The 22,785-nt window shown below is 33.3% G+C and overlaps 1 protein-coding gene across 1 annotated transcript; it reads left to right on the top strand.

Moving 5' to 3' along the window:
• Positions 1-1,651: 1,651 nt before the first annotated feature.
• Positions 1,652-21,726, top strand: LOC147813189 (uncharacterized). Its single transcript, XM_087158538.1, has 3 exons — positions 1,652-1,933; positions 5,294-7,393; positions 21,235-21,726. Exons 1-3 carry the CDS (start codon positions 1,652-1,654, stop codon positions 21,724-21,726), a joined length of 2,874 nt encoding a protein of 957 aa, XP_087014664.1.
• The last annotated feature ends 1,059 nt before the right edge of the window (positions 21,727-22,785 follow it).

A 22,785-nucleotide genomic window follows, 5' to 3' on the forward strand; every position in this document is an offset into this window, starting at 1 on the left:
GTGTAATATTACAAAATAACGCGAAAACATGAAGAAAAAAAAACATAATGTTTGTTTTTCGGTATATTTAGTCCACCTTTGCAATATGGGCTAAATGGGGCAGGTTTCTTCGAAAGAAGAAACATCAAAGAAGGCAACAAAAAAAAATTTAGCTAATTACCTCGTGGAACTTTTTGAAACTAAGTTTTGAAAGTCATTCAAGCATTGCAAAATGTCAAAAGATAAGATAAAAACTATAAGTTTGTCAAGAGTATTAATCAATCCCACAAATTGAAAAATTGTACTATAATTTCAGACTAATTACTCTGATAAAAATGTAACAGTAAGGTGAAATTCCCATATATATTTCTGAAATATAAATTTAAAAGTTAAATTTAAAAAAAATTTTTAGCATGTTTTTCACTACATTGTACCTTTGTTGGTTCAAAAAGTAAGTTATAATGTTTGGAATGATTATGAATACTTAATTTGGGCTATATTAAAGCTGCCTTCACATATTTTAGTTGAAAATTTAATTTTGACTTTTGGCCAAAGATCATGGTCTTCTAGCCCACAGTGCATACACCCGTATTCACCATTGACCCTAACCCTCAGTCACAGTTCAAATCAGGTTTTATGGGAGTAACTCCAGAACGGCCGTATTCACCATTGACCCTAACCCTCAGTCACAGTTCAAAACAGGTTTTATGGGAGTAACTTCAGGTAACGCCCGTATTCACCATTTACCCTAACCCTCAGTCACAGTTCAAAACAGGTTTTATGGGAGCAACTCCAGGTAACGTCCGTATTCACCATTGACTCTAACCCTCAGTCACAGTTCAAAAAGGTTTTATGGGAGCAACTACGGGTGAGATTCCAAAATTTCATTTCACCGTGCACGTAAAATGCGAGTTACTCTAACCCAGAGTTAACTAACTTTAACCTGAAGATATTCCCTGTTAGAGTAACCGCGCATGCGCAGTAAACTAGTGTTTGTTTATTTACTTCGTTTTCTTCGTCGGTATTTTCTTATACAATTTTTGTTCTTTTATGTTTCTAATTTTTAATTGTTTTGAATTTCGATTCTTGTTTTGTATTTTTAACCTGAAGATTTCCCCGGTTTGAGCGACGGTGGATGCGAAGACGGAGATTTTTTATTTATTTATGTTTTCAAAAATAACCCTTTTGATGTTCGGCTGCTTATGCTCGATGAGGTCAATTTTTTTACTTGTTGCAACTATAATTAATTTATATCTTATAAGAGTTTATAAATAAAATGAAAATTAAGTAACACTTTTAATGTTCGGTTGCTTTTTTTTGATGTTCAATGAGGTAAATTTTTTTACTACATGTAACTATAATTAGTTTTTATCAAATGAGTGCTTATTAATAAAATGAAATTAAATAACACTTGTTCGGTCTTAAGCGAAGCGCCATCTGTAGCAATTGTTGTGAACTGCTCAGTTTCTCTTGAACTCTTGTTTGAGCCAGTCGTGGCTTCCATTGTAATAGTGCAATGATTTTGGTTATTTACAATTGTTAAAATAAAGTATTGTTTGTTGAAAAAAAAATGAAAAAAAAGTGATCCTAGTGCAACCGGAGAAATCGTATTTTCGAACTTTCGGCTTGTTGTGGAATGTGGAATGCGTAGTTTCATTTCGTTTTCTTCAGAATGAGCAGTAGTAGTGAAGAAGACAAAAAATCAGAAAAGACTGTGCTTAGTCGCAGAAAGGGTTATTTGAAAGATCGAATAACCAAATTAGAGACATTTGTTCGTGAGAAAGCCGAAACAGCTGGACTATTATTGCTTCAATGCAAATTAGAAAACGTTTTGGATACTTGTGATAAACTAGAGAAATTAAAATTGGATTACTATGCCATCCTCGATGAAAAAGGTTTGCCCAATTTTGAAGCTGAAATGGACAATTTAGAAGAGTCTATAGAACATATAAAGGTAAGCTTGCAAACCTTCATATTTAAGTTTCAACATAGTGAAGTTAGAGGCAATGATTCTATTGTAACTAAAATGAATTTGAAGTTACCAGATATTAATTTGCCTACATTTAATGGATAAGTTGAGCATTGGTCAAGCTTTAAACAACAATTCGATAGTTTAATATCTAATAATTCTTCATTGTCTGATTTACAGAAGTTGATTTATTTGAGATCATCGCTTAAGGGCGATGCTAAATATATAGAAACTAGTGAGGATTTATTTGAATCTTTAATGAAAGTTTTAATTGATAGATATGAGAATAAGCGTATTGTGGTAAATAGTTATATTTCTAATATTTTAAACTTAGAAAAGTTACCGTATGATTCTTTTAAAGACATAAGAAATCTTATTGATGTGTTAAACCGTAATTTAAGAGATTTAAAACTTTTGAAATTAGAAAGTAACGATTTATGTTATCAATTGCTAATGAATATTATTCTACACAAAGTAGATAAAAATACACGTAAGGAATTCGAAATGTCTCTAACAACTTCTGATTTACCAGAATGGGATAAGTTTTGGACTTTCTTCATAAAAGAGCTCAGTTATTAGAGAATTTACAAGGTGTGCAGCCAAATAAATCGAAACTTCATCCCGTAAATAAAAGTAAATCTTTTATTCCAAAATCTAGTTTGAAATGTTTGTTGTGTAAAAAACCGCATGAACTGCATAATTGTCCATTATTTTTAGATCTTTCCCCTTTAAAAAGGTTTGAAGAAGTTAAAAAATTAAGGCTTTGCATTAATTGTTTTGGTAATAATCATAAACTTTCCAATTGTTTTTCGAAAGTTTGTTGTAAAATTAGTAACTGTAAACATCACGATTTACTTCATAGAGATAATTCTCGCCCTCTTGAAACTATTAAATCAAGTTCAGATATGCCAAAACAATCCCCCATCCTGGCGCCAAATCTATTGAGTAATATTTCTGAAGCCGGTGAAATTGCTGACTCAGAGAAATCGAAAGAGAGTAGCGTTTTCCACGCATTCTCAACTCGTAGTCTAAATAGTAATAAATTAGTTCTTCTATCTACTACTGCCTTAATTAACATCTGGAGTCCGCTTAAAAATAAATATGTTTTAATAAGAGCATTGTTGGACAATGGCAGTCAGTCGAATTATTTTATTTCTGATACTTGTTTTGATTTGGGGTTGAAGCGAAAAAAAATAAACATTTCTGTTAGTGGATTGGGAGAGAATAAAATGAATGTTACGTGGAAGGCGACTTCTTTGATTTGTAATAAGGATTTATCCTTTTCTTCGCAAGTTGAATTCTTAATAGTTCCTAGAATTACGGGCTTGATTCCATCGACTCCCATTAAAATTAGTGAGCATTTAATTCCTGATCGTGCGTTATTAGCTGATCCAAATTTTGAGATACCGAGTAAAATAAACATGATTATAGGAGCTGAGCTCTTTTATGATATTTTAAAGCAGGGATGGGCAAACTTTTTTTGTCGAGGGCCAAAAATCAAGGGAAAAAATGCTTGGTGGGCCAAGTAAAAGCTTCAAAATTTAAAAAAAAAAAGCGATATACAAGTTTTAATTTAAATATTTAGTGAGATGACGGAAATTGCGATTTCATTTTTTAAAGTTCCTTATATTAAGGTTCGAAGTGAGATGTGCTTATTTTAAGGAACAAGGCTTTTCTGTTAGTCTACTTCTGAAATGATTTTTTCTAAGGTTCATAGTTGAAAACTCTTGTTCACATATATAAGATTAAGCAAACATAGTAGGGGAGAGTGGGGTCAATTGTAACAGGGTACGATTGTAACAGAGCAAAAATTTCGAGTGTCGGGCTCTAGATTTGGTTCCTAGGTGGCACACAAGGTGTATTTAATAAATCTACATGTACACCCCTGCTGGCAACCATTTTTATGTACTTTTGAAAGAGTTACATCACAAAAGATGTTTTCACGCTACGTAAGTACTTTTTTTGGTATTAGAATATTATATTGTAACAAAGTAATTTTGTTTAGACAAATAAAAATTATTAACCAAATATGTAAGTGGACACCTTAATTAACATTTCAAAAAAAAAAGATTAGTTTTGTTAATTAACTAGCATTGTTTTTAACAAATGAAGTTGAAATGGCGTCTTGGGGACGATTGTAACAATAAGTAAAGGGACAATTGTAACAGCTGAAAATAAATAATCTTTTGTTTACAAACCATTACTTAACTCCTTAAGAACCACCAATAGTTTCCTATATCATTTATATTATGTTGCATGTGCATTATTTTATTTGTCACCTTTCACAGCATGAATTAAAATTTTTAACCCTTTAAAGTTAAAAGTTTAACCCTTTAGGTCTCTGCTTATTATTATTTTTACTCCTAAAATATCGCTACTATTTTGATCCAAAAAAAAAATATCACAACTATGATAATATGTATAATTAACTATGTTTTAGTTGAATTTATGAACTGTTACTATTGACCCCGTAAGTGGGGACAATTGTAACAAGTGCACGACTGTCAAAAATTGTAAATAACTAATATAATAACATTTAAAATAAGGTATTTACTTTTTTTTCTAGTAGAGGATAGTCTACTTTACTCGTCTGTCAATTAATACTAATAATATATTTGATTTTTTGTTAGTTAAAAATAATTAAGTAAAAAATGTTACAATTGACCCCACTCTCCCCTACTGATTTTCTGGGCATGAAATATTAAATTTTGGAAACTAGCTTTTGGTAATGATTTGTAAAACTTTGGCATATTTAGAAACAACTGCTTCAGATGATTGTTAGATTGTACGACCTTTGGAGCGTAAAATGAGCAGTCTGCCAAATGTGAAGTACAATTTACCTTTATTAGATTCCATAAGTCAGCTCCTCGAGAAAGACAAATGCTAGTTGGAGCCAATCTACGGCTATTCTATAAAGAACTTCTGCCTTCAACATTTTACCAATTGAAGCTGTCTGTGCTAACTATTTCCATTAATTTATGTTTTGTAGAACAAAAATAGAGAAAGTAAAAATGTCATCAGTACTTTATTAAAAGAGGAAAAGCAAAAATAATTTTAAACATAGTCGACAAGAAAGTGGATGTATATTGTTTATATTTGCCACTGATCGGCAAATAAAAATTCAATCCGCGGGCCGGATAAAATCTTCCGGCGGGCCACAGTTGGCCCGCGGGCCGTAGTTTGCCCATCCCTGTTTTAAAGGAAGGAAAAACCAGAGTTTCTCCTAATTTGTTAATCCAAAATTCTGCTTTTGGTTTGATAGCAACGGGTAAGGTTCATGAGAACAATTTAAATTCCTTTTGCGGTTTAACACATACCTCTGAAAATATTGAAGATTCTCTTCAGAAATTTTGGGAAATCGAAAGTGTTTCGTCAGATATGCTTACTGGTGAGGAGGAATATTGTGAAAATCATTTTTTAAAAACTCATTATCGCAACGAATGTGGTAGATATGTGGTTCAAATGCCACTCAAAAAGGATCCCCAATGTTTAGGTGATTCAAAGAAACTAGCTTTAAAGAGATTGAATAATATATATAGAAAGTTAGACTCTAATCCTGAACTTTGTAACTTATATAAAGATTTTATGCTTGAATATCAAAATTCAGGACACATGCAACTAGTTGACACCGATATTAATGTAAACGCTAGTTATTATATTCCCCATCTTGGCGTACATCGCCCTGACAAAACTACCACAAAATTGCGTGTCGTTTTTGATGCTAGTGCGCAAACATCGAGTGGTGAATCACTTAACTCTATACAAATGAAGGGGGGCGTGCTTCAGGATGATTTATTTTCAATTATGTGTAGATTTAGGAAACATCCTGTAGCCTTTACGGCTGATATTAGAGGTATGTTTCGCACTGTCTTAATTGATGAAAATCAACGAGACTTACAAAGAATATTATGGAAATTGAATAAAGATGAAGAAGATAAAATTTTCAAGCTCTGTACTGTTAGTTATGGTACTACCTCTGTTCCATTTTTGGCAACGCGTGTCTTAAGACAAATTTCGATTGATGAAGGGAAGGATTTTCCCATTGCAGCTCGTGTCGTCCAAAATGATTGTTATATGGACGATGTAGTCTCGGGGGCTAATGATATTTCTTCTGCCTTAGAGTTAAAAAATCAGTTAATAAACCTTCTTCATCGGGGTGGCATGGATTTACACAAATGGTCATCTAATGAACAGTCTTTGTTAGAAAACTTACCGTATGAAGACCAGGAGTACCATTTCGATATTAATAACAACGTTAAGACTCTCGGTGTGATATGGAACCCAAATGCAGATTTGTTTGAATTTTCAATTTCAGATAGCACTAATCTGACGAACTGTACTAAAAGAACAGTTTTATCGTGCATTTCAAGACTGTTTGATCCATTAGGCCTCGTAGGGCCGGTGATAGTGAAGGCCAAAAGTTTTATGCAAAAGCTCTGGCTACAAAAACTGGACTGGGACCAGGCACTGCCAGACTGCAAAGTTAAGGAGTGGGAGAAATATGCTTCCTCTCTTCTCTGTGTGAAAGACATTAAAATAGACCGCTGTGTAGCGAATGGAACTGTTTCCTCCTTTGAAATCCATGGCTTCTGCGATGCTTCGCAAGATGCATACGGTGCAGCGATTTATTTACGATGTAAGAATGAATTGAATAAAGTGACTATTAATTTACTGTGCAGCAAGTCACGCATAGCGCCGATAAAAAAGTTGACGATTCCTCGTTTAGAATTATTGGTGGCTGAACTAATGTCCAAACTTCTACAGAAACTGTTAAAAGCTCTTCAAATGGATATACAAAGTGTCTACTTGTGGTCGGATTCAACCATAACTTTGGCGTGGATACGAACTGATCCATGTTTGTTGAAAACTTTCGTATCGATTAGAGTGTCCAAGTTTCAAGAAATCACTAGATTATTTAAATGGGGACATGTGCCTTCCGAAAGCAACCCTGCTGACCTTATTTCGCGTGGTGTTACTGCAGACAAAATCTCAAACTCTGAACTTTGGTGGCATGGCCCTTCCTTTCTAAAGACTGAGGACTATAAGCAATTCGAACATTCTCCTTCCTCCAGCGATGAATATATGGTTGAACTCAAGAAAAATTCTGACCTTAATTTTACTGTCTTTGAGAAAAACACTTTTATAATTGATTTTTTGAACAAAAGCAATAGTTATATGAAACTAATCAGAATCTTAAGTTTTACTTTCAGGCTTGTAAGAAATGCAAAAATCTCAGCAAAGAAAACTACGGGACCGATTTCGAGGGAACAGTTAAAATTATCCGAATTGTTTTTGATTAGAGAAGTACAGAGGGATGAATTTTCTTCTGATATTGCAGATATTCAGAAAGGTGCAATTTCTTCTAAGAGTAAGATTAAATCACTTAACGCTTTTTTAGATGCAGATGGTATATTGAGGGTGGGTGGTCGTTTGGCCCACTCGCAGGTAAGTTTCGATGCTAAGTTTCCCATTATTTTGCCTGCGGGTCATAAGCTTACATATTTAATTATGTTGTATTTCCTTTTAAAAGATTTGCATCTTGGTCCCCAGGCATTACTTAATTCTGTTCGCCAAAGGTTTTGGCCAATTCACGGAAGAAATCTTGCCATAAAAATAAATAGTGCACGAGTGTGTTACTTGTTTTAAATTTAGACCGGTAGCTATTGGTCAATTAATGGGTAACCTTCCATCTTATCGATTAAATCCTGAGTTCACCTTTAATAAATCAGGCTTAGATTTCTGCGAACCGTTTCTTGTCAAGCAGAAAAATCAAAGAAAAGTAAGTCTTCAAAAAATATATGTAGCAGTTTTTGTGTGCCTTTGCACTCGGGCAGTACATTTGGAAATTGTCTCGGACTTAACAACTGAGGCCTTGATTGCCACATTAAAAAGGTTTTTTGCAAGAAGGGGGAAATGTTCTATGTTAATGAGTGATAATGCGAGTAATTTTTGTGGAGCTCGGAACGAGTTAAAACGGTTATTTAGTTTGGCTCAATCTCCGGAACAAGAATTAATTGATTATCTGTTAACAGAAGAGGTTACTTGGAAATTTATACCACAACGGGCCTCCCATTTCGGGGGTATTTGGGAAGCAGCAGTGAAATCCTTTAAAACCCACTTTAAAAAGACTGTTGGAATTTCAAAACTAACCCTTGAGGAATTTTTGACCCTTGTTACGCACATAGAGGGTGTCAGGATCCTGATTCCTCTCCCACGCATTTGATTGACCCCTTGACCTGAGGGTCAGAGGGTGAAGGACACTGGAAGCGTCCCCTACATTGGGGGTGGAGCAAAGGACTGTTTCTGATGGGAAAGAGGATTTTTTAGAGATCAGATCAGTTTTGAACGCAGGAGAGATTAGCTTTGAACGCAGAAGAGTTGAGTTTCGAGTTGAACTATGCTACAGAAAGCATGAGAGAGAAGGGAGCAGCAGCGCTCCGGAATATTATATTCTCCAATTCATGTATCATTTTGTAAATAATTCTATAATCAAGAATTTAGTAATAAATAAGCTAAAATTGAAATAATCCGTGGTCATCCTTAGTGAGTAGTCTTTAAAAACGAACCAAGAGACAAAAGGTCTCACAGAGGGAATTTTAAACTCTAGACCAATTACCCCATTATCTACAAATGCAAATGATATGAACGCTCTGACGCCAGGTCATTTTTTAATAGGGCGTCCAATAACTGCCCCCATAGAACCCGAAATCACTCAAATTCCAGATAACAGATTGTCTAGATGGGAAAGAGTTACAAAATTGACTCAAAATATTTGGAGAAGGTGGCAAAGAGATTACTAGTCTAATTTACACGAACGAACTAAGTGGCAATTTTCGAAGGATAATGTTACCCCTGGTACAATGGTTCTAGTTAGGGAAGATAATCTTCCACTATGTCATTGGATAATTGGTAGAGTTGAAGAAACTATAGCTGGCAAAGATAAAAAGGTTAGGGTTGTTTTAGTGCGAACTTCTAAAGGTTTATTTAAAAGACCAATTTATAAATTGAGTATTTTGCCTATTGAGGACAATAAATAGTTTGGTATTAATTGTAACTTCATTGAATTAATTTTAGTTTATATTTGTATTGAATCATTATATTTTAATAATTTCCTTTAAATTTGGAATTGTGCATTCATTTAATATTGGAACAAATATTTTTCTACAGTCCATAATTTTATTCTATTAATTGAAATCAAATATTTCTAATAATTTATTGTGATTCTTATAGTTTCAATGCATATTAGTTATTGTTGAAATATGTTAAATATTTCAAGGGGCCGGCATGTTCGGTCTTAAGCGAAGCGCCATCTGTAGCAATTGTTGTGAACTGCTCAGTTTCTCTTGAACTCTTGTTTGAGCCAGTCGTGGCTTCCATTGTAATAGTGCAATGATTTTGGTTATTTACAATTGTTAAAATAAAGTATTGTTTGTTGAAATTATAGTATTTAATGAACCAGCGCACTGTGTACAATCGTGCACAACACTTTTGATGTTCGGTTGCTTTTTTTATGTTCAATAACGTCAATTTTTTTACTACATGTAACTATAATTAATTTATATCAAATAAATTCTTATTAATAAAATGAAAATTAAATTTTCCTGAGTTAATATCTTGTATAGAAGATACGCTATATATTTTTCAAATTATAATTAGCAGTCGTTACAGCACTTAAATAATTTCTCTCTCGAAAAAAAGAAAATAGTGGATAATACAGATTGCAGCTACAATAATTCAAATGAATAGTGTAAGTAAGAAGATTCTAAATAATTTAACTAACTTCAATTTTAATTTTTTAAAAGAAAAAAAAACAATCGATACTTGAAAGAAATATAAAATTTAAAAAAGAATATAATTCATTAAATGATTATAGATTTTGATAATATCTATCGAGATGATAGATCTTTCCCTGAAATAAAAATAGTTTGGAGATCAACTGGCAAAATAATGAGCAATATTCATATAGGAAGATAACGAAAAGAATTTTAAATTTTTCTAATCCATAAAATAAAATTAAAAACATGTACATTATTTTAAATATATATTAAAAATTATGCTGCAATAAATATTATGTAATCAATACAAATTTTATGTGAGATGAGGTAACATTTAAACTACAATACACAATAAACTGCATCAAATAACTTTTCAAATCAGGAAAATTAGAATTTTATAACCATAAAATAATCTGCTGAATATTTGGAAAAAATCGTTTAGAAGAGATTAATTGCTTAAAACTACTTGAAGTTAAAATGCCCGTGTTTAGTTGTCATTTTTAATCTATAGCCTGACTTCTTTATGACATATGGGGCACATATACAACTGATATATTTCCACTTACAATTATCTAAATAATTAATATTTTTTTTTTTTTTTTTTTTTTTTTTTTTAATTTTAAAAGTTTTGGAGTATTTGTTCCGATTATGACATTTTCCTTTAAAAACTTTTTTTATCTGATTCACCCTATCCCCGACGGCGATTCTCTCTGTCATCGGCAGATGGCAGCACAATAATAGTCCTTTATAACTTCTGAATAATATGAATGTGTTGATTTATGCTTATCTGAGCTGAGAAGTTTATTTTATAAAATTTCATTTAAAATTTAAAAAAAAAAAGAAAATTCTTCTCACTGGTTTAAGTTATTGATAATATGTTATGAAGGAAAAAAAAAAAGATAAAAAAATATATGTGAATAAGGATGAGAATGATGTTAGTATACTCCCCTTGATCATTGTGTAAAAAAAAAGTATTAAATAATTGTGTGAAATAAAAGTAAATTGAATTTCAGTTACATTTCTATGGTTGCTAGCGGCTTCATGATATTCATAATAATAAAATACCTAAATGCATAATAAATAATACAGCTCGGATACTTTTGCTTATCAATACAAGTCAGTTAGGAAAACGAAACTAAACATCTTTTTCATTTGTTCAGTGAAAGCGGGATTCAAATTTAATTATTCAATGCAATCTTTTTTTTTTCTTCTTTCAATAGAAAAATTGTTTTAAAAAATAGCAACAAAAATGGAAAACAAACACTGTTAATAAGGCTATAAATCTAAACAGCAGGTCAAAGAATAATGAAGAATACGCTCTTCGAATCGTGGTCGAAGTTTCCAAACCGGGGTTCCCGAACTGGGAGTTTCGCGTTAGGTCAGAGTCAACCAAGGCCCAAGCTGTAGCTTAAGACCCCAAGATGACAAGGGCCCCTGATCCTACTTTCCCTCCTCTTTTTTTACAGTTTTATTCGGAACTGGGGCCGTCAGAAGCCCAAAATGCATTTTTATTTTTTATTTTTTACATTGCTGTACATAATAAATACAAATAAACTAGGAGGCTTCGCCCCCTGCTCGCTGGCGCTCACCAACCCCCGGAACTGCTTTCGCAGTTCATTTCGGATTGCTTCGCAATCCGATGCTCGCTTTGCTCGCTCATTGGATACGCTCTTAACGTCTAGCTTTCGTATACTTTTTTGAACACTGAAGTTCCGAAAACTTTTCGCTGTAGAAAATTCTAAACCTGTGCATTTCAATACTAATTTGAAATTGCAAACAGTTCACATATTTTTCTTAATCACACTATTCTAAATTTCAGTTGCTGAGAAAAGTAACTGTTGTAAGTTTTGCTTTAAAGTCTTTCCCACCAGAGGGCTAAGACCATGTGTTGTAAAACAATATGAAATAGTACTGAAAGCCGGATGTAAAGCATCGGCTTCGATGAAGATAATTTTGTGAGAATTTTGATAATTCGGTGAGAATTCACCCGATTAGCCATATCATGCTCACTACGTGCTCTTGCGTGCCGAAGGAGCCTATCAATTAAAACGTATTAGCGTTTTATATAATATAGATTAGCCATATGATGCTCACTACGTGCTCTTGCGCGCAGAAGCATATCAATTAAAAATGAAAACTGTTGCCAACGCGAGAAAAGAAATATCATCGGTTTTATTGATGCATACGTACGTATTAGCGTTTTATATAATATAGATGACTGAATAAAACAAAAAACTTCGTTGTCTTTAGTAGGGAACATATCATCTTTCAAGCAATTTGAGTATTAATAAATTATTTAAAAAAATTTTTTTTTTAGTTTATAAGGTAAAAAAGTTTTTTTTTGCCCCATCATTTGATCATTAGACTATTTAATATCTGTTTCTAAGGATCAGAATTCTCTTTTATTTTACTTTAAAATTGTACAAATGATATATTTAATGCTTTCATGTGATATGCAGCAGTTTTAAATAGCACTTTAAAATATCCAAAAAAGGACAGAAATTGTCAGTTCAAAAAAAAAATAATAATAATAATAATAATAACTAATACTTTTGAATAAGAATTTAAATAACTACATATGTTTGTTTTGCTATCTCATTCTATAGTAGACAGTTGCGTGTGGGCGTGATGATAACGTATTAAAAGAGGCATACAAAAAAAAAAAAAATTTCATTTAATTTAAAATCATTAATATTATGTTTTTAAACTCCTCGAAAATGTAGTAAAAGAGGTTTACAAACTAACTGTCGCAAACAAATTAATATTAAGTAAGAACGAAGCAAAAATGATATCGAAATATGCTGAATCACTAATGAGACCGGGATGAAAGACATTGAAACCTATTTGATTGAATAGTATAACTAGAAGGTGTTTCTAAAATTCTGAAATCTATCAGGCTTCAATTTTTTTTTCTGTCACAAACTTTATCAGTAATTAAAAATAATAAATTCGTTAGATTTCAATATAGGTTCTGTTTTCTCGTTGATTAAATGTTAAACATTAACAGATATTTGTCTTTTAAAACATTTCATTCTATAATAAGATACTTATTCTGCAAATGTAATTATCTAAAACTAATTGCTAATTGATATAAAACTTTAGTGTGTTCCATTAATATGTTGAATGCTCGTTTTGGCTGGATGCCCGGGACAGTTGCTCTTTCACAACCTAGCCACTATACACGATCAAGAGCAGAGCTGATATTTTAAACCCGTATGACATTTATTTTCTCTGATATTTAATAGACCCTTTAATAAATCCTTAAAAATATAAGCCAGAAAATTTACATAAATAATGAAAAAAAAAATTTCTTGCACTAAAATTTAACAAATGTACTTAAAATAATTTTAAAAAAAGCAGAAATAGTGAAGAAAATTTTTTAATGTAAACATCAATTAAATAATATCAGCTTACGAAATGTTCTTTTTATTTTCACATAATATTATTAATATATTAATATAGTATTAATATAACGGCCCTCACCTGCCCCAGGGATTGCTGGATTGTGTTCAAAATGACAAGGCTACGGAGTTGAATATTATTAGTCGTAAACTCGACTTTGGGTCGGCTGTGCAATGACTGTTATAAAATAAACTGATAAATTTGGCCGGGATAGCTTGGTTGATAGGGCGTTGGACTCGTGTTCGTGAGAATGGGAGTTTGAATCCAGCCGACAGAAGAATACCCATGTATAAAATGGTGACTGGTGCATGTTAAATCTGTCGGGGTCACAAAGTCCTACAAGTTCTCATAACAAAGAAATACCTCTGGGTACAAATCTAGCAGTTCCCTTGTCTTCTGGATTGGGTTCAAAATTACAAGGTTACGGAGTTGAATATTACTAGTCGTAAACTCGAAATTATGTCGTTTGTGCAATGACTGTTATAAAATAAACTAATAAATTTGGCCGGTATAGCATGGTTGATAGGGTGTAAACCCAAAATTGAGTCGGTTGTTCAACGGCGGTTGTAAAAAAAATAAAACTAATAATCAAATAGTATTTTCTTGTCTTCTTTCTAACTCTTTACATATTTTCTACACACATTCAAAATTTCATGTTTCTAAGTCTTATAGATTTTGTACCGTAAAGAGATAAACAATTGAGAAAAAAATTCGCAAAAAAAAAAAAAAACATTAAAAATTGCAAATAAAATATATTCAGAATGAATCCAAAAAAAAAAAAACTCTGTCAAATATATAGTGGCACAGCACGCCAAATTTTTACTCTGTGCTTAAAATGTGTTTCTTTTGTAACTTTTTCCCCTCGTTCAAATGATGTATGTGCAATAAAAGAAAGGTTCTACATAATAGTCTCATCAAAATTAATATATTTAACAATAAAGTAATATTATCAAATTTTTTAATAATATAATGTTAATACTCAACAATAAAAAATAGTGACAGTTTACTTTAGGTGCATAGAAATGGAATTGAACTTATAAGGGCCCCATTATTTTCAGTAGCTTAGGGCCCCACCAAGCTTAAATCCGGCCCTGGAGTCAAAGTTGATGATGAAGATGAAGTGTAATGATAGATGACCTATACTAGTACTTAACACCCAATGGAAGTACGTTGAAGTACTTTTTTGAACTTCCATTCCTTTTGTTTCAGTACTTCCATTGGGTGTTATGAGGAATATTTATGTGCGCTTTTATGCACTTGCGGTCATTTCCTTGAAAGTTAATTTTTAACATACAAAGTTAATTTACATTAGACAGTAACGCCTACTTTGATCTTGCATGCTTCACTCTGCAATGGTAACGATCTTATCTGCAGTAAGATCTTAAGTAAAACGGAGAGTGTATAAAACTTATAAGTCTACAAACTAAAAATTGTTACACTCTTATTTTAATCCAGAATGTTTTGAGAATTCTGCTGTATTTAACACTTACAACCAAATAGATACAATGAAATATCGTAACTATTATTCAAGTTCTGGCAATCAGAGTGAGTCCCACACCATCAACAATTTATCGTGTTTTCCTTGCATTGTCATTCATAAAACTAATGTATAATGGTCTTTTTTTTAAACAAAAAAAAAACAAAAAAAAGTAAATTTAAAAATTTTATTTGTTTATCTACCAGTATATATAATATATAATACTTTTCTAATATAATATTATCTAATCGTATAATTAAGATCCTGCCTGTGGACTTTGATACAGATGCCATTAATACAGAATTACAGAAAAACAATATTGAAACCTTTAAAATAGTGCAGTTTAAGAAGAGAATGGGAGAGGCCTATCGACTCCTCCCGCTTTTTCTCATAATCCTAACATCAACGGCGAATCACCATAGAGTTTTCGAAGTCAACAACATACAGCAGATCCCGATAAAAATCGAGCGATTTCGAGGAGGTCGAGGACCAATACAATGTTACAACTGCCAAAATTATGGACATACGCAAAGCCACTGCAATGCACCTGCAAGGTGTGTAAAATGCGCTGAAAACCACAGGTCTCATGAATGCAACAAAGACAGAACAACTACTCCAAAATGCTGTAATTGTTACAAAAACCACACAGCCAACTTTACTGGGTGCGAGACCCGACCCAGCAGAAGGAGCCCTCGAGCAACATCAAATTTGAAGCTTAAACCTGCTCATCGATTGGTGTCATTAATCAACGAATTACAAGAATTGCTCAAAAATGAAGAAGTGCTCCGCCTTCTGCGGGGAATCATCGGGGAAACTTCTCAATCCCAGTGAGTTCTATTTTTATTTTTAAGACTCTCAAGTTAAATTCACTGAACTTCTCACAGCAGACTTTTAGTTAAGTTAAATTAAATTACATTAAAATTTATTTTCTGGTAATATAGCCAATTTTTGCATATATATTTATCAACTTATGCACGTTAAATTCTTTGCGAATTCTATTATTGCATTTAATGAGCAATATTTCTCTGATACGATATATTTACTGCATTTTCTCCAAATATGTTATTTTATCATGTATCAAGGTATGATTTGTCTATATTCATCAATTATGTCTTTCATTTTTCAAAAATCAATTATTGTACATATCAAATCATGTTTTATCTTTATTTTTAATTTAAGTCTAGAATCAACATTTCGAATGTTATGTAAAAACGCCAATTTGTCATATTGAAAATTTCATTGTTTTATTATTTCACAAGCAAACTGCTTGATTTTTTTATGGCTACCACAATGTAAATATGTTCCTTTCAAATTATGTTTATATTTATATGTGTCAATTTAGATTTGATATTCAAATGTTATATCTACTATATTTATCTATGTCAGCCTATGTATATATACTTCAAATTATGTTTTTATTTATATGTGTAAATTTAGTTTCGATGTTCAAATGTTTATTTACTCAAGCAAAGTGCTTGTAATTTTGTATTAGCTACCACATCGACTGCTAAATTCAAAATGTTATTACTTTAAACTTATGTAAATTTCCAGATGTATGGGATAGGGGCCGCTGCGCGGCCCAGGTGCCCAATTTTTTATAAATAAAGTAAGTAAGTATAATTAAGATCTAACTACTCACTCCTAACTCTCTATTAAAGCTTTCTGCGCAGTAACTGAGCGCGGAAGGCGTGATTGATTGTTAAGTTGGTTAAACAAAAACAGCTGCTTGGCTTTTTCTCTTTCTTCAGAAAATTGCTTTGGGCTGGAGATTAGAGGTGGGCAAATATGAACAACATGATTTATAGTTAGTGAAAATCCAAACTAATTATGGATTGTGGTAGCTCCACCAATTTCATTGGTGCCTTTGTTTAAGAAAAAAAGTTTAAATAAGAATATAGCTTCAGAGTTCTTCTTACTTTTGAGGCTTGCATGAACATTCAAACCGAAACAATTGAAAGGCTGTACCCGGTTCGCGTTGTGCATTGCACGAAGGAACAAAAAATTTTTTAAAAATCAAATCTGAAATATTTTTGCAATCTGTAATATCGTTTCTCTCAACAAGCTAGACTTTTTTTGCAATTCAATAGCATAGTTTTAGTTACGATTTCTTAAAATTAAATCGAGGGAATATAAAGCGTCCTCACTTCTCGGGTACGTAGGGCGTGCTAGGAAGAAAGTAACAATGCATTTCAGTTTATGATTTATGAAGGTCATTTGTTCTTTTTTTTTAAAACTGTCATTTTCATGGGAGCAAACGGGGCAGAGGTGGCTCAGGAAATAGGGCATTCTCACCAGAATTAGGTGATCTAAGTTCGCATTCCAGCTGTGGCTAATTAATACAAATTCTGCTCCCGGTTCTCACTAATCACAGCTCTGACGTAAAATATCCCCCATGGTTGAAGATCTTGGGTTAGAATACCCTTACCATCGGGCTAACCTTGGGAGGCTCTATTTTTTCTTTAACGCAAATGCGGATTATTTCCATCAAAAAGTCCTAGACAAGGGCTAGTTTGATCCAATGACTGATGCAGGAATTTTCTTATCTTCTGGGTTGCTTACATAAAGTAAAAAATTTGGTTTAATTAAAACAATAATGACGTAGAGGAAACTTACATAACTCATAACACAAGTTTAATTGAATTCTCACATCTACCGGACATGAAGTGTTAGTGCTATTATGGAAGGCCAACGAATTATTTACAATGAACTGTAACACTCACTTATGGTGGGCAGAAGCCAATAATAAATTTTAGTTTATGATGTTCAGGTCAGCTATTTTATGTCTTAAGAGGGATTCTTAAAGGACCCTCAAACGAATATGAATCCATAAAAACTGTATACGAAATTTATAAACTTGAACATTCAGGCAAAATCTAATATACATAATTCTCTTACGCGGCTCCCAAATTTTGGCTGTATTTCTTTTCCGCCGGTGGCAACGTTTGCTTTGTTTTGTTTACGTTACTATTTCTCTTACATGGTGAATCGACCAATGATTGCCGCTAAAAATGCCACATGCCAAATCTAGCTGAGGTGACTCAACATATAGCGCTTTTAAAAACGGAAACTGAAATAACCCGAGAGCATCAGCTGCGGCAATCTCATACTATTAAGCTAGGCAGAAGTGAGTAGTCTTTGTCGATAGATCTCTATTTTAGTATTTTGTCGAAAGCGCTTTTTTTCACGAATTTATTTATATATTACGAATTTATTTGACGATTTTTGATTTAGATTACGAATTATACTATAGCACATTTCTAATAGGTTTAACGAATTACATGTCACTTATTTGAATTAAAATTTATTTTAATGACGTAGTATTTACTAAAAAGATGTAATTTTTTTTTTAAAAGTTTTTACATGGATTTGAATGATTGTTTTGAATTCTTAGAATTTTGTGCATTTGCAATGTACCCAAGATAGTAGCGAGCGAAGCGAGCTTGGTTTGCGAAGCAAATCATATAAGATTGCGTAGCAATTTTCGGTAGTTGGCGAGCGTTAGCGGGCAGGGGGCGCAGCCCACTAGTATAAAATAAATTAAATACACAAGATTTTGAAATGAAAAAATAATAGCTAAGGCAAGTACTTTTATAAATGTAATTCTCCATTGTTATGAGCATATGCTGCGTTCTCTCTACACTACACAATTAATAGTTGGTGTTCTTAAAAGCTTATTAAATGTAAAGGTACCAACGTATTTTAAAACTTTTTTTTTTGTCCATGACAGAGTAAATAACTTATTTTAAAAAGGGAAAAAATGAGTGTTTTTCTGGAACCTTTTAAAAAATTTTCAAAAGTATTTGCCCAATTGCTAAAAATTCAAAACGCCGATTTGTCTTTATTTCTTTTGCTAACAGTCAATAAATTTGGTGCGAAACGATTCAGAATTACGGATTTGTGTTGTTTCTAATGCCACTTGACAGTACCAGCAAGTTTGCCTAAACCAAGCGACTTTGAAGGGAGCGTTTCTTTTTTTGTCAGTAACGCCATCTACGGGCTAGAATACAACTTCAGCCAGACATCCATGACAGCCCGTTTATAGTGCCCGTTATAACGCAAATAATTTGTCGTGTTTTTTTTTTCAACTTTCAGAACTCTCTCCCATGGAGTGTAGGCGTTAATGTTGAAGACAGATGAAATATTTACAATATAGAGTAACGCCCACTTTCTACTTGAAAGCCTCCCCAAGAGTACGGAAAAGCGTGAGATAATTTTATGGTAACTGGAACGCGATGGCAATAAATTTAATTTTTCTAAAATTTAATGAAATCAATAAGATTAGCTTAAACAACATGAACATTCAGAGAATTTTATCTATATTTTTTTTAATAAAATTTACATTTTGTAATAGGTGCTATATTCAGAGGACAGATAAGTGAATATGAATCCATAAAAAAACTATATACCTTCGTTATGAACTTCAGACAAAATATAAACTAAATTAAATGCACATGATCTTGAAAAAAAAAAAATAAATGCTTTTCGAAAGAAACGAATTTTAGTTTCGAAATTTTCACAACCGAATTAGCGATTAAACGAAGTATACTTGTAAAGAGTGGAAATTTTTTTCTTCCCTCCATTGTTGTGAGTATTATTTGTGTTCTCTCTGAACTGCACAAAGAATAGTTGGTATTCAGAAAATCTTGTTAAATATAAGGGTACTGTATTTTAAACAACTACCACTACGTAGATATTATTAAATCTATAAATATTTATAAAATTATATTGTTATGTGAAAATCTACTCATATCTCGATGATACATTACAGAGCTTCACGATCACATTTTCGAATGATTGATCGTAGAAGCATGTTTAAATTTTAAAGTCTTATCAGTAAGGCCCGGATTTTGATGACATTTGCATTTTTGGACATTTTTTTAGATTTATAGGGCATTTTTCCTTAAATTTTGGGGCGTATTTTGCATTTTTTAAAGTTTTTTGTTAATTTTTTTCAATTTTTATTATTTTGTTATAATTTTTTATTATTACACTGACTTCCAAACAATGAAGAAAATCTATAGAATATTAACAGGTGAAGCAAAATCTTTTCAAATTGAAGAAGAATTGTAAGTAAGTGAGACCGTCTTTTTCAAGTACGCACCTATAACATCGGTAGACGTTGAAAGAAGCTTCTGCAGGAATGAAAATTTACTTTCAGACAAGAGACGCTCGTTTACATTTCAAATTATCAAAAAAAATTTCATAATCCAATGTAATTCTGATATTTAGTAATATTATGAGATGGAAGTTGTTATATCCATTAAAGTTTCTATACAAAATAAAAATACTTTGGTGTCAATATATTCTCCTTTTTTTGTTATTTTAGGATATAAAACATATTTTTCAAACTTTAATGAACAAGTATGGCATTGCTTTATATTTTTTAAATGACTCATAATAATTTTAAAGACCAAAATATTTTTTGATACAATATTTTTACTTTATTTAAGGCATTTTTTGCGCAATTTTTGCATTTTTAAGGGCACTTTTGGCCCTTTTTAAGGGCATTTTTTAAGGGCATTAGTTGAGATTTTTTAGGTCATCAAAATCCGGGCTCTACTTATCAGTAATGAAAATGAACTTGATTTACCGTCTACGAGAAAACGAAAATCACTACCGATTATGTTTTGTTGTAGCTCCACCTAGTTTATGCTTAAGGAAAAAAGTTTAAATAAGCCTATTGCTTCCGCTTTCACCTTTCTTATGAGGCATGTATAAACATTCAAACCGAAACAATAGAAAGGCTGCACCCGGTTCCCATTGCGCATTACACAGGGGAACAAATGATTTTTTAAAAATCAAATCAGAAATACTTTCGAAATTCTGTTTCTCTCATCGAGCTACACTTTTTTTGCAATTCAATAGCATATTTTGTGCTAGAATTTCGAACAACTACCACTTCGTAGATATTGTTAAATTTATTAAACTATTATTAATAGCAACTTATATTCACACTTCTTCGCTCACTGATCTCGTCAGAGTAAGGTTGTGTTGTGACCGAGCTCTACGATTATATCTTTCCAACGTTACGCCCGAGGTGGGAAGCGGCTCGTGCAGCGACTCACTCCCCGGGAGGAATTCGCCCTGATGAATACTGACGATGAAAGGATCGAATATGTCTCTGAATTTGCGAGAAGTTACAAAAAACATGAAATCGACAAACAAATTGAAAGCGCCAAATACGCGATCAAATGGCAGATTTCTCAACGACATGAACCACCTTACATCTGTGAATATCAACTGCGAGCCTTTATAAAAAGAAGAAAAGAATAGTTCCCCGAGGAGCCTGATGAACAGATCACGCCTATGGAAACCAAAAAGCCAGACCATCCCGAGCAGCCAACGGATCCCAGTGAATCAATTCCTATCACCGAATCACCTGCTGAATCTACGCTTGTAGAGCCCTCAACTTAGACCAAAGAAGAAGTGCGTCCTGATCCCAAATCTCCCCTCACCTAAAGACTGAGAAAGAAAAAGAAGAAAAGCAAAAACGACAACGGATCCCGAGAGCCTTCTCTTCTAAACTCCGAGCCGATTCCAGAAAATCCACCAGTGACCACTCAGATAGTACCAGAACCGACGGAGACATATCTCCACCGACTCCTGCCTGTTAACCGCCGAGAAATATTAAGTTTCTCGTGAGGAGACTTGACGTGGATCATCGAACGGACGATATTCGTAAAGAAATCGAGGAAAATGGACGACGTCCAATCAGAATTGAGCAGCTTAGAAAGAAGCGGGGCAGTGAGTATAAGCTCCTCCACCTTTTCCTAGTGATACTCCCAGACACCCCAGAACATCGGGAATTCATCAACACGAAGATACTCCTGAACATTCCTGTGAAGATAGAGAAATTTCATGGAGGGCGATTTGCTATTCAATGCTACAAGTGCCAGAAATTTGATCATACGCAGAAATCTTGCTCCAACGAATCTGCTTGCATGAAGTGCACGGGAGTGCGATCTATCTCTGCGAGAAGCCTCTCTCCCTCACAGCTACCTGTGCCAACTGCAAAGTCGACCACCCGAACTGTTTCACAGGCTGCGGTGCCCGGCCGAAGAGAAACCAACGAGCTTCCTCGAGCAGACCAAAGGACTCCCATTCCAACGCTGCAAGATTCCTGAAAATCAGGAGTTCTCAAGGACGAGGCAGTAGTATCACTACTTACCTCTCTCCTCCCAGCCCTCAAGACCTAACCATCTGATCCTCCCCATCATGCCTCTACAAGCCTCCAAGATGAACTTTTTATGCTTCCCATGCTTTGTTTCAACTTCCACCTCAAATGTGTCTTGGCACTTTTCAGTTCATACCCACTGAGATGAATGAGTGAGGGCCCCATCGGGGCCGATACTTAGATAAGCATTTCACATTAGCATAAGTACCAAATTATATTTAAAAACGATTTTAAATGTAGCTTCACCATCACATTTTCGAATGTTTGATTGTGTGAGTGTGTTAAAATTATAAAGTCTGATCTATAAGAGCATGATTTATCGTCAAACCAATTTTGGTTTGTGGTAGCTCCACCAACTTCATTCGTATATTGCTTTCGCTTCGGAGTTCACCTTACTTATGATGTGACATTTGAAACCAAAACAATTGAAATGCTGTACCCGGTTCGCTTTGTGCATTACACAGGGGAACAATTGATTTATTTTTAAACAAGTCTGAAATATTTTCGCTATCTACAATTCTGTTTCTCTCAACAAGCTAAGCTTTTTTATATTTGCAATTCAATTGCATAGTTTTGGTTACAATTTCTTAAAATTAAATGTCCTCACTTCTCTGGTATGTAGAGCGTGGTAGGAAGAAAGCGACAATGTATTTCAGCTTATGATTTATTAAGGTCATACGTTTTTTTTTCTTAACTATTATTTTCATAGGAGAGATAGATGACTCAGTAAAATAGCGATTCTCCTCAGAATTAGGTGATCTAAGTTCGCATTCCAACGGTGGCTAATTAATACGAATTCTGCTTCCGGTTCCCACCAATCACAGCACTGACGCAAAATATCCGCCATGGCTGAAGATCTTGTGTTAGAATCTCCTTACCATCAGGCTAACCTTGGGAGGCTCTCTTCCTGATTTAATGAAAATGGGGGGGGGGGATATGTCCATCAAAAAGTCCTACATAAAGGGTAGTTTGATCCAATGCCTGATCCAGGAATTCTCTTGTCTTCTGG

The sequence above is a fragment of the Parasteatoda tepidariorum genome, chromosome 3 (assembly GCF_982258835.1).
Source record: "Parasteatoda tepidariorum strain Cologne lab strain chromosome 3, Ptep-v5.0, whole genome shotgun sequence".
Classification (NCBI taxonomy): domain Eukaryota; kingdom Metazoa; phylum Arthropoda; class Arachnida; order Araneae; family Theridiidae; genus Parasteatoda; species Parasteatoda tepidariorum.

What these genes read in the sequence shown, in the direction of transcription:
- LOC147813189 (XM_087158538.1), top strand. Translation starts at nt 1,652, where the DNA reads ATGAGCAGTAGTAGTGAAGAAGACAAAAAATCAGAAAAGACTGTGCTT. An exon ending in AGTCTATAGAACATATAAAG is followed by an intron (nt 1,934 to 5,293) that starts GTAAGCTTGCAA and finishes GATTCTCTTCAG; the next exon opens with AAATTTTGGGAAATCGAAAG. An exon ending in GTCGTTTGGCCCACTCGCAG is followed by an intron (nt 7,394 to 21,234) that starts GTAAGTTTCGAT and finishes AGAAATATTAAG; the next exon opens with TTTCTCGTGAGGAGACTTGA.